General features: G+C 45.7%; 1 protein-coding gene across 4 annotated transcripts in view; it reads left to right on the top strand.

The window, feature by feature from the left end:
• The window catches only part of LOC139061090 (uncharacterized), a 59129-nt gene that overhangs the window by 12357 nt on the left and 30231 nt on the right, over positions 1-16541 (top strand). For 2 of the 4 annotated variants that reach the window (XM_070540604.1, XM_070540602.1), the window contains exons 4-5: positions 2210-5248; positions 9869-10021. In XM_070540604.1, coding sequence (XP_070396705.1) covers positions 9910-10021 — 112 coding nt within the window. In that variant the 5' untranslated portion in view covers positions 2210-5248; positions 9869-9909. The remainder of the gene's footprint in view (positions 1-2209; positions 5249-9868; positions 10022-16541) is intronic. The other 2 variants (XM_070540605.1, XM_070540606.1) reach the window with 2 other exon arrangements.

Raw genomic sequence — 16541 nt, 5'->3', positions numbered from 1 at the left:
CTCAGCCACTTGAACTATCTCATCCATATTAGTAATGATATTGGTGGCTTTGTCTCTTAACGCATACATCTGATTCTTGCCAATTCCTAGTTTCTTCTTCACTGTTTTTAGGCTTCCTCCGTTCCTGCGAGCATGTTCAATTCTATCCATATTATACTTCCTTATGTCAGCTGTCTTACGCTTGTTGATTACCTTCGAAAGTTCTGCCAGTTCTATTCTAGCTTTAGGGTTTGAGGCTTTGATACACTGGCGTTTCTTGATCAGATCTTTCGTCTCCTGCGATAGTTTACTGGTATCCTGCCTAACGGAGTTACCACCGACTTCTATTCCACACTCCTTAATGATGCCCACAAGATTGTCGTTCATTGCTTCAACACTACGGTCCTCTTCTTGAGTTAAAGCCGAATACCTGTTCTGTAGCTTGATCTGGAATTCCTCTATTTTCCCTCTTACCGCTAACTCATTGATCGGCTTCTTATTTACCAGTTTCTTCCGTTCCCTTCTCAGGTCTAGGCTACTTCGAGTTCTTACCATCCTGTGGTCACTGCAGCGCACCTTGCCGAGCACGTCCACATCTTGTATGATGGCAGGGTTAGCGCAGAGTATGAAGTCTATTTCATTTCTAGTCTCGCCGTTCGGGCTCCTCCACGTGCACTTTCGGCTATCCCGCTTGCGGAAGAAGGTATTCATTATCCTCATATTATTCTGTTCCGCAAACTCTACTAATAACTCTCCCCTGATATTCCTAGTGCCTATGCCATATTCCCCCACTGCCTTGTCTCCAGCCTGCTTCTTGCATACCTTGGCAATAAAGTCACCCATTAGTGTAATGTATTTAGTTTTCACTCTACCCATCGCCGATTCCACGTCTTCATAGAAGCTTTCGACTTCCTGGTAATCATGACTGGATGTAGGGGCGTAGACTTGTACAATCTTCATTTTGTACCTCTTATTAAGTTTCACAACAAGACCTGCCACGCTCTCGTTAATGCTATAGAATTCCTGTATGTTACCAGTAATATTCTTATAATTCAGGAATCCGATGCCTAGTTCTATTGTCTCCTCTAAGCCCCGGTAGCACAGGACATGCCCGCTTTTTAGCACTGTATATGCTTCTTTTGGCCTCCTAACTTCACTGAGCCCTATGATATCCCATTTACTGCCCTCTGATTCCTCCAATAGCACTGCTAGACTCGCCTCACTAGATAACCTTCTAGCGTTAAACGTTGCCAGGTTCATATTCCAATGGAGGCCTGTCCGGAGCCAGTGATTCTTAGCACCCTCTGGTGCATCGCAGGTCTGACTGCCGCCGTGGTCAGTTGCTTCACAGCTGCTGGGGAATGAGGGCCGGGGTTTGATCGGGTTGTTCATCTAGGAGGTGCTCCCTCAAGGGTTGCTGAATTAGGCGTCATTTCCCTCTATATATCGCTATCATAATCAACAGGAGCAACGGAAGTAACTGAAGATTTTACCATGAAGCACTCACTAGAAATACAGTGGGTACCCTTTTGGTAACCACCGTTCTTGTTAAATCACAAAGGATTCCTGGTGACACTTTCAACGATGCTTTGTTCGGCCCGTGGTGGCATTTCCACCACCGAACGTGCTATGAGCGACCATCCTCGTCTCGACGCACAGCGGGAGGAATTGTTGCAGACGTTGCCAAGGGTTACGCAGTGGCCTCTAGGGCCTCCTGTCTAACTCATTCCGAGATTCGTTGAATGCCTCAAAATCGGTTTTGTTATGACCTGGGAAATCTGTAGAAGTGTTTTATTTTCCGCCTTCGAAAGCAGTTTCATTCGCATTCCTGTTGTATGACTTTCCTTCTTTCTGAAAGAAAGCCTTTTTTCCATCGCCGCAACAATAAGTGTGGAACGTGAAGTGTGGCTAAATGTGGAACGTCAGTGACGCTCGCTTGCATCCTCCATGATGGGAAGCAAGTTTTTTTGGTCATGGTACAACTGACCTACCAGTTCTGACATCGTAGTCCACAGAAAAACACGTAAGAATACAGTGACATGCAGGAATTATGGAATTCCTGCTGCATCGATATTGAACCGTTATATAAGCATCGCCAGTATTGGCACGATAGCACTTGCTTGTGAACTGTTGGATGACTATGGCTGTGAATTTTTAAAGACACCGCGGACAATGACCCCGCGTTAAGAACTACTTCTACAAATCGTGTTCTTACGTTCCCCTTGTCCAGGTGTTCACACTGGTAATGGCATTTTCTGAGCGCCATCACTCGACCAGAAACCGCGACGTAAGCGATTGTGGCCGGAGCAGCCAGTGTAATAGCAAGTGAGCGTGTTGACCCTAGCGGATATTAGCGTTCATCTTGCAAAGGTAAGTCAACTTTACCGTACAATCAGGCAAGGCTGTGCACACCGCCGCATAGTAAGAGAATTGTTGCGGCAGCCAGCAGTCATAGTTCTGTACAAATTGTATGTTCATACACTTGTTTCTTCCCATCCCCCCTTACCATCATCTACCTCTTCTCCTCTTACGTTTTCCATTTTCCCCTTCCCACACAGTGCGGAGTAGCAATTCCGAAGCACGTGCGTCGTGCTTACCTTTCTGCCTTTCTAAAATTAACGTATTTTTCTCTTTCATGTTGTCTGTCGCTCAAGTAGCTGCGTTATGTCGAAGCCATTTACACGTCAGCGCAAGGTGTAGTCAGAGCCACCCCCGTATTCAGAAATGCATCTTAACATGAAGCCCACGCTCGAATTGACTTGCATAACACCTGTCGCGAACGCACCAAAAGAAACGCAATGAGCATCTTGGGCGCGTTCGCACCAGGCGTGATTTGTATCAAGTCAAACATAACCTTCAAGTTAAGATGCAGTTCTGAATACGGCGGTGAGTTGTGTAGTGGCAAATAAACATCCCAAACCATGCTATAAAGTCACGTGTGCGAACATCGCGTATGGCCGCGTTTCTTTTATTTCACGATATTTTAGTCTTGTGCTAATCCAGATACATTGTACTCTCAGCGATAACACATAGCTCATGTGCTAGTGTCCGAATGCAGATGCGGAAGGACTGGTGGCAGAACATTTAGTGGAAAATCTTGCTGGCAGCTGACGAGACACTTAACATGAAGCTTCGAGGTGTAATTCAGCGACTGCTCCGTTTGATGATATAAGGACTTGCTAAACTCATTCCGAGATTCGATGAATGCCTCAAAATCAGTTCTGTTATGAGCTGGGAAATCTGTAGAAGTGTTTTATTTTCCGCCTTCGAAAGCAATTTCATTCGCATTCCTGTTGTGTGACTTTCCTTCTTTCTGAAAGAAAGCCATTTTTTTTGTCGCCGCAACAATGATAAGTTGTTATTTGCATTTCAATATTGTTGAGCACCACACCGTGTTCACGCCATGATATTGTGTGTTTGTGCAATCAAGTTACAATGTCATACACTGTCTTGTCTTTTCTGGCATGTGGGCAGCGTCAAGTTATAAATAACAGCTCACTCTCAGCAACTTTTTCCAAGGCCACAGGTAAAATGAAACGAACTCAATTTCTCATAAAGGTATTCGTTTCTCCGGTTACAAAAAAGTGCTCTGATGTTCGAGTAGGCTATAATGCGGGCCACACGGCACCTGTCCACGCTGTCTACCGCCACGATGATTTGCGCCACTCAGCAGCCGGTGGTTCATCACTTACAAAAGGGAGTCTTACAAGAGTACGTACGTCAAATATTGGTGAGTGTTTAGCCACGCCTTCACGAGTGGCTACTTTTCATATTCTGCTTCCCATTCGCGTTTTCTCTGCTTTATCTACACTCACATCCTTTCTCACAGACACACACAAGTTAAGCCCTCTTCTGTATATTAGCACGTCTCGCAGCATGCCAACCTGTTTGGCATGCATGTAGACGTGCATAGTCTTAACCGATGTTGCATTTGCGCTCCATTACTAAGGCTTTACAATTAAGCACGATGAAAATTGGAACCTAGCATGCTTATGTCTGTAGAATAGCGTATTTGTGTACGTGAAGTGACAAGTGCTTGGTGTCTTTGTCAAACTTCTTTATTTCAAACGAGCCATTTGCGCATCAAACCTTTGCCCCTCTTTTCTGTCAGGCACGCATACACGTAAGTAAAGGGACTTTTATTTTGCATTGCGTTCAGGCCAAATGCGAGCTATCCGAGTGTTTGTTTACCCAACGTATTTTACATAAAGTTACCATATTTTAATTTCCGACTTGGAGGAAAAGGAATGAACGAATACGTCAGAGTGAAGTGCAACCGATGTTAGTCTCAACCAATGTTGCATTTGCGTTCAATTATTTAGGCTTTACGATTTAGCATGAAGAAAATTGGAAGCTAGCATTTTTTGCCTGTAGAATAGTGCATATATGTACGTGAATTGACAAGTGTTTGGTGTCTTTGTCAAACTTCTTTATTTCAATCGAGCCATTTGTGCATCAAATCCTTGTCCCTGTTTTCTGTCAGCCGTGCATAAACGTAGTAAGTAAAGCGATTTTTGTTTCACATTTCGCTCAGGCCTAACGCGAGCTGTTCGAGTGTTTGTTAAGCTAACGTATTTTATATGAAAATTGCCATACTTTAATTTTCTACTTGGAGCAAAGGGAATAAAAGAATAAGCCGTAGTGAAGTGCATCGGGGGAGTTTTCTGAGGAATACCTTTCATCAACGATTCACTATTCAGTGTTCCCCTTATTCGTGCGTGCTTGCTTACGTATACGGGCCCCTATATGTATGTACGTAGGCGTTTACGAGGGCGCACATGCTGCCTGAATGCAACGCAATTCAGTCGTGTTTTCCACGCGATACCTTATTTATTCTGGTGTGCATTGTCGCCTCCGTGATAATAATATAACGTTTACCTACGGGGAATGCTAACATTCCAAATTACAACGGAGTTGTGCTCCTCGTAATTTGATTGTTGTCTGATACGAGAAAGTTATACCTGAGGACCACTGAATCAAACCATGGTTTATTATATTCTACCGAGACCACCCGAAAGCCGTTACATAAACTTCGGTCGATATGTGGGAAACATTATAGGTCATCGCAGTGGTTCATGCTAAAGCCTTCGTCGCACGTGTCAATATGGTCTTATCCGGCTAATATTATGACTTTACCGATTCTCGCTTCTAATCCGCATCTTTATCCAATCAGTCCCAGCGGTGACCCCTTTGCCAACCTCTACTACGACAACGAAGTCTAGTCCTACAAGCCAAAGTCCAAGTACAAGCACTCCAAGTACTACAACGAGTAAGCCTTATTCTCAGCCACATTTCGATTAGAAAATGCATAAATATGATAAAAGGAGCTGGGCGATGACGCTTCGTATTTTCTTGCGCTATGTGCACAAACACGGATACAGGAAAACAAGAACAAATTTCGCGCATCAATCGCTAATCAGCGTTTTCCTCTGTCTGCGTTTCCTTACATAGTGCAATAAGAAAATACGAAGGGGAAGTCTAGCAGCAGGAAACGAAAAAGGATTTGAAAATTACGCGTGGCTCTGCTATCGCAAACACCAGCGACGAGCAGAGCGGGGGGAGGACAAGGCTTCTGAAAAATCCGTGCCGTCTTCCTCTGTGGAGGGTTTCGGTTGGGAGGTCGCGCCATTTGAGGCGCCCGCCGCAACAGAAGCGATTTGTTGAGACGCCATACGCGTCGATGCCGTGTGCCAGACGCTGTACCGACGCGACGTGGCGGCAACCACCGCGCTATAGCACTGATGCATGCTAGATTATGCGCAGTGTACTACCTGACAGCTTCTTGAAATCTGCAGAAGCGAGCACGCGAGTCTTTAACAGAGAGTATTGACGTCACACCACATGTCTTCCCACCGCGCCGCTCCTTCACCCCACCACGCTCCACCAATCTTCGTCACGTCACTATGCTGCACGATGCTATTTTTATACTCTGCTTTCACTCTCTCTCAGCTCTCTTTCACCCAGCTCGACGACGCTGCGAATGTCAAGAGAAACCCAGCGACGTTCTAACAGCTCCACTTTAGAGAACAGTAGAATTCATCTCACGATCACTGCCGACGATAACAGACAGCTTTATAATAGCGTTTGTCACCTTACGCACGTCGAACGTAAGCACCTTTGCGGGATGTTACAGTGCGTGTCCTTTCAAGTCTTTTAGTTTACCTTACGGAAAAACAAACGTAAAAAAAACGTTATTAACAAGTCACCCTCTGGCACCTCGTGCCAAACGTATCCAAGCCAAGACGATCCATTAGCAACTATCCTGCTGTTGCTATGTGGACGCGTCTCGTTAGGCCTACGAGTGCCAGAATCGCCGAACGATCTCAGAAAATGGACACGTTGTGCGCTCATAACAAACCATTCTGGTTAGTTTTGAGAAAGCAAACGCTCACTACAATTGTTACTGGTGATCGACGCAAGTGAGAGCATAGCCATCCCGAGAATTCACGCTGAAACGGTAGCCATGGGTGCCGCTATGTTCGACAACGCTATTTCTTAGCATCCGTAAACAATACGGATGTTAAACTCACCGAATAACGTACGTTATCATAGCGCACGTAAACCGCAGAAACTGAATAACGTTCCGAGCTTGCGCAGTGGGGACGACGCTATTTCTTTACGTACCTAATGCTTTTACGTTCGGTTGCAAGCGCTAAACTAAAACTGTCTAATGCGATTAGCATACGAGCGTAGTGACACATCGTATTTCTGAAGTCACGTCTATTAACGTATATAGTGGTCATTCTGTGACTTCTGTTGCATCCGATATATGCTGAAATACGCCTGTATCACCCTTCATTGCTCTAGCCCTTGTTTGCCAATGTCGCCCACGAGCATGGTGGCATGACGACGATTGTATTACGCTGACGCAAAGATCTCGATGAAACGATGAAAAGAAATAGCAATGATGTAAGGACGAAGGCGGTACGACAATGATGCCATTACGACAATGAGATGACGATTCCTAACTTTTGACAAATGTGCAACGAATACAGCTTGGCGAAGGTGACATGAGGACAATGATATGACCAAAATAGCGTGACCAGTAAGCTATGACGGCCTCCGGATGACGAGTTGGGAATGGCGAATATAGCACGACCACGACGGCGAGGCGACTGTTTGAGGACGGATGCATGACGACGACTCTATGAAAACAACCTAAAGACTTTGACGGCACAACTGCGGCATGAGGACAAAGCGATGACGACGAGTGTAGGACGTCAATGGCGTGACGACGAGTGTGTGACGAAGCTTGTATGAAGACGACGCCGTGACGCCGAAAGCACGTTGACAGCGGCAGCGTGATAGCGACCTCCTCACGAAGACGCAAGGAGGGCGGCAGCATCCCAGCGGCGGCTTAATCGCGATTGAATGACGACCGCACGAAGACTGTGGTATGCCATTCGGCTTGCCATTCAGCACGACCCGATAGTCCAGTGCACCAATACGGCGAATGATCATGTATGGTATGAAATAACGTCGAAAAAGCTTTACACTCAGAGTGCGTCGGGGTATCGGGGCACAACCCAAACATGGTCGCCGGGCTGGAATTCAACGTGGCGTCGTCGAAGGTTGTAGTGTCGTCTGTCCATCCTTTCTTGGTTCTTGAGACGCACGCAGCTGAACTATCGGGCTTTTCCTTCTTCTCTTCCGGAATGCTGGGGTTGACCTGGCAAAACAGCCGAGTCATCTCTTCCGTGAAAATGGTGATGCTCTTGTTCGCTAGCTGTACACAGACTTCCAGCAGCGCTTTAGGCCTTTCATTGTGGACGGTTTTTGTGAAGGTCCTCTCGAATTCGCTTCGAAAAGCGTCCCGCGTCGATAATGTAAACGCCCGAATCTCGAACTAGGCCCTCGTGACGTCTTCCAAGTCGTACACATGGAGTAGCTATACTCGGAGTACCAGCAGTCGAAGGATGAGTCACTTTCAATAGGCTTGAGCGAGGTTTCCGAGTTGTCGGACGGAACTCCATGGAAGCTGGGTGGTTCCGTTACTTGTTGCAGTACGATAGCTGCAGGCGATGCAAGGTCGGTCATTGGAGTAGCAGACCTGGCTGCGACCTTCCTGGTCGACTCGCGTAAAAGAACACGTTTCGAGGCCCGCTTTCGTAGTCTGCGGCTAGCTCGATGGTGAGATGCGACGTTGCGTTGCCTTCACAGTTTGGGTTTGACGCGGGCGTCCGACACATCAACGCAACAGTACCTCCATCAGAAGTCGCGTTCTATTGACGTTCAAGAATAGGAGGTGGCACTACTATTATAGTCGCAGAACCCAATTATTCATTGGGTGAACTTGTACCCACAAAACAATTAACGCTCAAAGTAAACGATAGTAAGGAGTACAAGATGCGACCATCTTAATCTCATCTGCAGCCAGATCGCATCGGCTTTAAGGCTCAACTACTATACGCAATTTTCGAGTGAGAGCGACAAGCGACATGTCGCCCCGGGTTTCGCATAGTGACTTCCACCGGTCACAGCGTAATTGCGCAATAACGCACCAGCAATCAGCCCGCCCACTTCTGAGTTCGATCTTGCAGATTGTGTGCCATGACCGCAAAAAATAAATAGCAAAATCAGCCATCACTTCATCTAATCGCAAACAGGGAACAAAGTATAGGCGTTGAGTATGAGTTCTTTGAGTATGAATATGAACAAAGTATGAGTTCTTTCTCTTGACTCTGTTGGTCCTCAGACGCTACCGAGAGCACCGAAAATGTTTTCCCCAGTTAGTTCCAGGACATTACATGCTGGCAGTCTGGCAACATGAAACGGACTTCCACCCTTGATGACAGCATATGAAATCTAGCTTCAGTGCAGCTTGGTAAAAACTTTGGCCTCGAGGTACGTTTGCCATTTCTTTACGTGAGACCTAACGTAATTTTTCGAATTATAATGTAAATTTGTCGCCAAGTTCTTTCGCGATGTCCCGTTCATGCGGTTGCGCCACGCCGCGGCGCGACAGCGCGACAGGGTCTGCCTGTCCCGTCGTTTTTCGCTGTCGCTTGAATATGTCGCATGGGTTACTTGGTTGCCGCTATAAACGGGGGAAGTTCGCAAGACAAGTTTCGTCATTTTTTTGCAACAGAAGACGGTACACCATGCGAAACGAACAACCGCCATAAGAATTGACGTCCTTTGTTAGTTGAACGACGGAAGGAGCGCAAGTGGAAGCGAAATGACACATGCGCAGACTGCCGAAGAGAGTAGCAGCATACCGGTGTGACCGCGGTTGTTCGAGTACAAATCACGATGGCAGACAGACCGGCGCTGACAACATAGTTGGCAATGAAAGTGTACGCTTTTTACCGGCATGAATGGGCCCGGGGGACCAGTGTGTCCGCCAGCCATGCACGCCTACAGGTCGTGTATGCTGAAGAGGTCATGTCTCAGGCTTTGCATCGCAGTGCACTGAGTGTTACCAGAGTGGTTTTCTCAAACTGATAGTACACTACGACAAATGTCTCGATGTTGATGGCGACTATATGGAATAAATCGTGCAAGGTGCGTAGTTTATGACGCCATACTGTGTTTGCTTTTGGCTGTAAACTTTCCATGTTAACATGAACGACGAACTTTCAGAACGTCCCTCCTAAATGAGTCACTTGTGCCCACATGCATTTCAGAACGCACTACACAATTCGTGTCGTGCACACAACCTGATTACAGAGTGCTCAGTATCAGAAGATAGTGGATAGAACTGTCGGCAACATTCTAGAAACTTCGCATAGAGAAAGTCGCGACTTTCGCTGAACCATAACATTGCAACACGGATTGGTTCGTAAAAAAACGTTCACTGAAAGCATAAACCAATGAGTGCGCGTATCACTATAGATGCAGCAATACGCTGAGTACTTCCGAAAACAAAGCATTTCTTATATCCGTGCAGAAAAGCCCCCCCTGGTGTGCCAGTTGACGTCTCCCGACCACATGACGGAGCGCTCGGATAAAATCGCTATTACCATCGGTACGAGGCCCGAGCCTGGCCTGTGCGACTACATCGTGCTCGATATTCCACAGGCTCCAGACGGCAAGTTCGAGAGTACGTGCCCCCTTTAAGTACTACGCTCGCGATCAGCAAAAGCCTCTGCTGCAATTTTTGCGGCGCGGTTTTAGTCTGCAAAGAGGAACACAAAACTATTGTTTAGGCTGTTGAAGCATGCTTCGAAAAATTTGTTTTCAGATATTTTGCAGTAAGAACCTCATTTCTCGAAGATAAAATCAGGGAGACACCTTATTGAAATAATTGGTAAATGTCAAGAGCCCAGAAAAAGTTCTCAAAACTGGTTCAGCTCAGTCCTTGGCTCCTTTTGACTAAAATATAGTCGATCTGTCAGCGAAAACAAGAGACGGTTCACTTGGAAAGACAGCAGAGTGTATTGCTTAAACTGATCACCACTCTAGAGATGCACTTACAGCTCGTTCTTCGGGTTCGTCGAAAGAATGTGACTTGTGCCAGTTGTGCTTCGGCTCTGACAGCATCTTCAGAATTTTTAGGCTCGGCCATTTGGCAAAAGTCAACTTTGCCCCGGAAACTGCACCCCTGAGTCAGCTCGCGCCATCCGGGGATCGTCTTTTGGTTGCGTCTCTTAGTGGCAGATACCAAAAATAGCGTCAAGTGTAGGTGTACGAATGTCTTTCCATATATAACGTGGGCCACCGGGAGTCTGTACTGACGCACATATATAATCAAGAAATAATTATTTTCGAAAAAAGCGCAGTCAAAATTTATCAGGGCACCACGAGATTGTGCGAGAAAATCAAGGTAGCGTGAGCACCTGTTTTACGCTTTTCCATCTTATCTGCTGCACCTAGCCACCCCACGCAGTAAAAGCGGCTTTTCTTTTACAATAGACGGAAAAGCTTGCATAAAACTTAACTTCCATTTGATTGCCTCTTTAAAGAACCCAAGGTAATCAAGGCTGTACCTGGAGTCCTCTTTTATAGCATCTCAGATAGTCACGTTGTTGCTTTTGGTGTTGCAGCTCCATAAAAATAATAGTTCATTTATTCAGTCACAATGGTCACAGTTACCTGCTACATTTACATTTTGCCTTCCATTTATATTCCGAAATTATGTCTCAATTTTTACACTCTTAATAAAGTAACAACGATTATAGCATAAACGAGACAGTTTCGGAACGTATGGGTAGTCCAGAAGGGTAAAATTCGGAAACCAAGAAAACAAAACACTGGCACGTACGCTGCGGCTGACGCTTAATCCACAGTGATCGAAGCTATTTTTCACTACCTCCTGCATGATTGAAACTACTGCATAACTTGGAACAATCGCTATCGAAAGGCTGTAGGTGTTAAACGCGCATACCGTTCCTTGCCACTTCAGCCCTTATACTTGTGGGCTCTTTGCAGTCAACGTTATTATACCTGTGATCTCAGTGACGTATTTTGTGGAAATAGTGTCCGCACTCCTATACTGGCACGCATACTCACACGAGAGGGAGAACAACTAGACACAAGCTTCGCTACAACATCCTCCATCGCTCCCCTCCCTAACATACAGGCGCGCATTCACATTCGAGAATGAAAGAGATGACAACAACAATTCGTAGCTGGTTTGCAATACTTTGTTTCATGGCTACGTAGGATCGATTTCGACTAGCTGGGACAGCTAATCGATGGCCACAAAACAAGGCAGAAAAGAAAGAACTGCAGACTGATCATATTAAAAAGAAGCATAAAGAGAGTGTCTAGATCTGTGTGGTGTATTGTTAAGGTAGTTTTAATTGTTTTCTTTGGCTGCTTGCCATGAACACGTGTGAAGGCAACAACGAGGAAAGCGGCCAATCTAAAAAAAAATTATGACGAAGAAATCGAAGCCGTGTACATACGTGATCGTTCGCACAGCTTCCCATGCGGAAAGTAATCAGTAAGCTGAAACAGCCTGGGTTTTCTATTAACGTAACCTGTTGAACTAAATATTAGGTTACGTAAGATAGATAGATAGAATTTATTGACAGGAAAGACAGAGAGGTCAACCTGAGCTAGCGCGCTCTAGTCTGCTGCTCTGCATTGGAGAGGAGGGAACTGGAGTTAAAGTGCTTCAATGGGTGACGACGGTAAGAAAAGTGATGAATGCTTATGTAGGTTAGACAGTGGTCCTACCAGAGCCACTCGTCTACCTTGGTGTCCTGCTGAAACTTTAACCGCGCTTTAGTTGCCTACATTGAATTTGCAGTGTCAGGCCATGGGCCGATGATAGCATCCTCCAACAGTGGTTGCCTGCGAATGTTGGCTAGGGAACTTTCCAACGCCATTCACTCCACTACATATGCAGAGCAATCGCGCATGTCTGTTTGTTCCAGCGTTTCACGCGCCTGGCATTGTTCACAAACAGGGCCGTAATATATATATATATATATATATCAGGGCGTAGCCAGGGTGGGGGCATGGAGCTTCAGCCCCCATTGAAATTTTTTCGTGCTGTCCATGCACCGCCGGTCAAAACAATCCCCGGCGCCGGCAATCTTGCTCGCTTTTGTCTAGCATGTCCTTTTAACGCTCGAAAAAAACATTTTAGCTCGAACATTGCGAAATCGGGCTGGATTCAGCTGCAACGCCCATGCAACGGGAGTCACATAAAGCAAGGAGACCTATCCAAGCACTAAGTTTCAAGGGCGTTTTAATGGCGAGCGGGCTCGTCATGGCATCTCGCTGATGCTGCGGAATGGGGAGCGCTTGGATTTCAGTTCTGGCACTTTATGGTTATAAAGTTCTAAGAAACTTTCGATGCGAAAGTTGCATTGATACTACCAAAGTCGTGCTTTAGATTTTCAATTCGGGAGCTCTGTGGGCTTAATGTTGTTACAAACACTTGACGCCAAAGGTGCATTGACTTTTCTAAAGTCTTAGATCGGAACACACATCGAGACAAGCCAAATGAACACACTATCAGACAAGTTGACAAAACATGCAGCGTGATACGATGAGACGAAGCGTTGTGGTGGTTCATTTGTGCCTTCATGTCGCATAAAAATATCAACATTTATTTTCACCTACACCAAAGCATCCATGTCAAGGCACTAAAGCCAGACGGAGTAACTACGTTCTTATTTATTTTTTCTACTTTGGCTTCTTTTCGTGAGGACACATTGAGCCTCTCAATTTTTTTAGTTCTCGCTACCCTACCCACGGGCTGCCAGAGCCAGCCATAGCACATGCGTTTTTCTTGTGTTGACCCGAAACCACCGCTCGGCGTACTTCGGTGCGCGTGTGGTTTTCTCTGGCCGAGTGAATTTTCGCCTGGCAGAGTTTTGGACGCCTTCTGTGTAGCAGACGAGGAAAAGTAACAATGGTCACTCACCGCCATCACTGTGAAGACTTGACGGATTACACCGTGTTCGCTTGAGCGCAACCTCTCCGGAAAGCCTTGTCTCGCCGGTGTAAAATACCCCGCACTATGCGTATGGTCCTCCGTGGACCAAGCGTCTCACATTTTTTTCGACATTCATTGGGTAGCCACATTAGGTACGCAAAGTAGGCATTCAATTGTGGCCAACATATTTTCTTTGGTGTTTTATTAATTTCGGTGCCCCCGCCCCCCAAAAACTAAAAAATCATTGTTGTGAGACAGCGAATTATCCCAAGGTGACAGTTTGTTACTTCATTTGCGGAAAGTAATCGGCCATGGCACGCTTCGGTTTCTGGATGCTATTACTATATTATTGTGATAGCAACTATATGAAGACTCCAGGCGCATTCCAGCAGTCGCCGTCACCCTCAAGTTTCGTATGAAGTCTCAGGGAAAACGTCTTGACCGCGCGCCGCATGCTGTATGTGCGAGTGAAAGGGGGTTGGAATGGGTGAGCGACGGTGGGGGCTCAGTCTCGCGTGCGCAAAGGAGAAAAGCGGGGAGCAAGCGTGCCGCCTTCCGTCGCACGCGATACATAGGATGGAGCGGATGGAATGGGGGCGAGATCTATGATTCTGTGAATCTGTGATTACGCTACACGTTTATTTGCCGTATTTGACGCATTATATACAGTGACTTTGTCTTAGATAAGTGGATTTATTGGAGACCTATACGTCTATTTAAATATCTTGTTGCGAGGTTTTGTGTATACGTGCAGGGAACTTTTGTGAAACAAGTGCAGTGACACTTGTTTGCCCTTTATAAACATTTGTATATCTCACTGTATCTTCGCATTTCTAATGAACGAGGGCGAGTTAAAAGAAAGTGAGCCTACCCACCCCGCGCAATAAGGGTTCGGTTCATTATCTGCGAGGCATGCGAGTAGCACACAAGCATCTTTCATTTACAAAATGACACGCTGATGTGAGAGTAAATGTTCTGAAATGATTTCTTACGCTGGATGGAACATGGTTGCGTGACGTGATGAACACTTCAGAACTTGAGCAGCAAGGTGCGGTGAATGTTGTGACGGCTGAAGGTGTTTCCCAACAGGAAATTATTCGCCGCACGGCTGCCCTGTACGTTGAATATTGCATTTCTTTCGCCACTGTGAAGCATTGGAGCAAACGGTCGAAAAAGTACGTGAATGTTGCAAAGACGATCCAAGACCGGGCCAAAGTCATCGTGCAATCACCCCCAACACAAGTGCAAAAGTTGATGAGCTGATCAGACAAGAACGGAGGATAAACATCGATGAACTGGCAGAGTGTGTGACCATCAGTCACGGTTCGGTTCACACCATAATTCACATATCGGTCATCCGCTCTTGTGTGCGCAATGAATGCCCAAGATTCTGAACCACCGCCAGAAGAAGGTTCTGCTCTGCCTTGACTCATCTGATCCGGTATCACAATGAGGGTGACGACTTCTTGTCTGCAATTGCGATCGGGGACGAAGCGTGGTGCCACCACTACGAGTCTGAAACACGACGGCAACGCTCACAGTGGAAACATTCGAATTTACCGCCCCCCAAAAAAGCATAGGGCGTCATTCCCGCCGGAAAGGTGTTGTTTACTATTTTTTCTTTCGATCGTCAGGGGCCATTGCTGATAGAATGTTTTAAAGACGGAGAGTCTATCAATCGTTTCCGATATTGCGAAACGCCGGATCGGCTGCGTGTAGCAATCAAGAACAAGCGACGTATGCGACGAATGGGGTCATCTTGTTCCACGACGTGGCTATGTTGTTGGGCTGTGTAGCCCGAAGTCGCGGTATCGTTTCCCGGCCACGGCGGTCGCATATCGATGGGGGCGAAATGCGAAAACACCCGCGTCATAGATTTAGGTGCACGTTAAAGAACCCCAGGTGGTCGACATTTCCGGAGTCCTCCATCATGGCGTGCTTCATAATCAGAAAGTGGTTTTGACACCTAAAACCCCATAATTCAATTTAAAATTTTTCCATAATGCCCGCCCCCACGTCGCTGATGTGGCTAATACAAAACTGGCGAAGTTCAAGTGGGAAACGTTGCAACATCCGCCATACAGCTAAGACCTGTCGCCTTGCGACTTTCACATTTTGGAGCACATGAAAAAAACAGCTTAAGGGAAGCAGATTCCTGTCGGACGATGGCGTGAGTCAGCCGCAGATTTGTTGAAGAAGCAACATAAGGAGTTTTATGAGACGGGAATCACCCGACTTTTTAGTCAATGGGATAAATGTCTAAATGCTCATAGAGACTACCTTTAAATTAGGTAGCCCGTTTGTCATATATTTTCATTGGCTCACTTTCATATGACTCATCCTCGTATATTTTGCAGAACGGCTTTATGAAGGTGCTCTCTGTTGGGACAATAATTTCGGTGCAATTACTCACGATACACGACCGGTGACAGCTCCTCCTGCGTAACACATTGGAATAAATGACAGCTTCATTGAGATTTTTCACTGGCCGTTGCATATGTACAAAAATTTTATTTTATTTATTTAACAATACTGTTGGCCGAAGGCCGTTACAGGGTGGTTTCAAGACAAACAATACAAGATAGCAGCACTGCCGCAGTGTAGAACAGACAAAATAAGGCATATACACAGGCAAACGCACAATGCAAATCAAGAAGCAGCAAAAGCAAATTGCAGTAGGGTGTAAAATGTAAACAAGGTTGTTGAATGACAAAGTTTCATTAACATATTTGTCCTCTACTTTTTCATTTCATGGCCTTTACATTTTTCATATCAGTGGCATGCACTGCTTTGCTGGTTTCGAACTGATATAGTTCTAAGGATCGCGTGATATTTTCTCTACTTGTTAAATAGACAAAAACATGGGAGCATTGATATCAGCTATATTGAGCACAATTTCTGGCACATACGAGTATATTTTTGTATTAAAAAATACATATATTACTTGTTTTGACAGAGCGTAGCATTTAAGAATTAGTTTGCAGCATCTTTGGCAATGGCAACGCAGTTATTATTCATGTATTCGATTTCTCGACCAATTCTTTAAGAGGAAGCTTTTGCTCGGGCCCAACTCCGACGCGGCCTATTCAAACAAATGTAGAATGCAGAAACGCTTTTCTGAGATAACCCCTGGATCACTTTTAATGGAATTTGTTGAATTTGAGAAAGTGAACTTCTAGTATCTGTTGGAAGCGGAAGTTCGATTTAGGGTCTGAATTTTGTTTAAAAT

The sequence above is a fragment of the Dermacentor albipictus genome, chromosome 6 (genome assembly GCF_038994185.2).
Source record: "Dermacentor albipictus isolate Rhodes 1998 colony chromosome 6, USDA_Dalb.pri_finalv2, whole genome shotgun sequence".
Classification (NCBI taxonomy): Eukaryota; Metazoa; Arthropoda; class Arachnida; order Ixodida; family Ixodidae; genus Dermacentor; species Dermacentor albipictus.
Note: the sequence above shows the minus strand (reverse complement) of the source record. Positions and strands in the feature narration are given on the sequence as shown.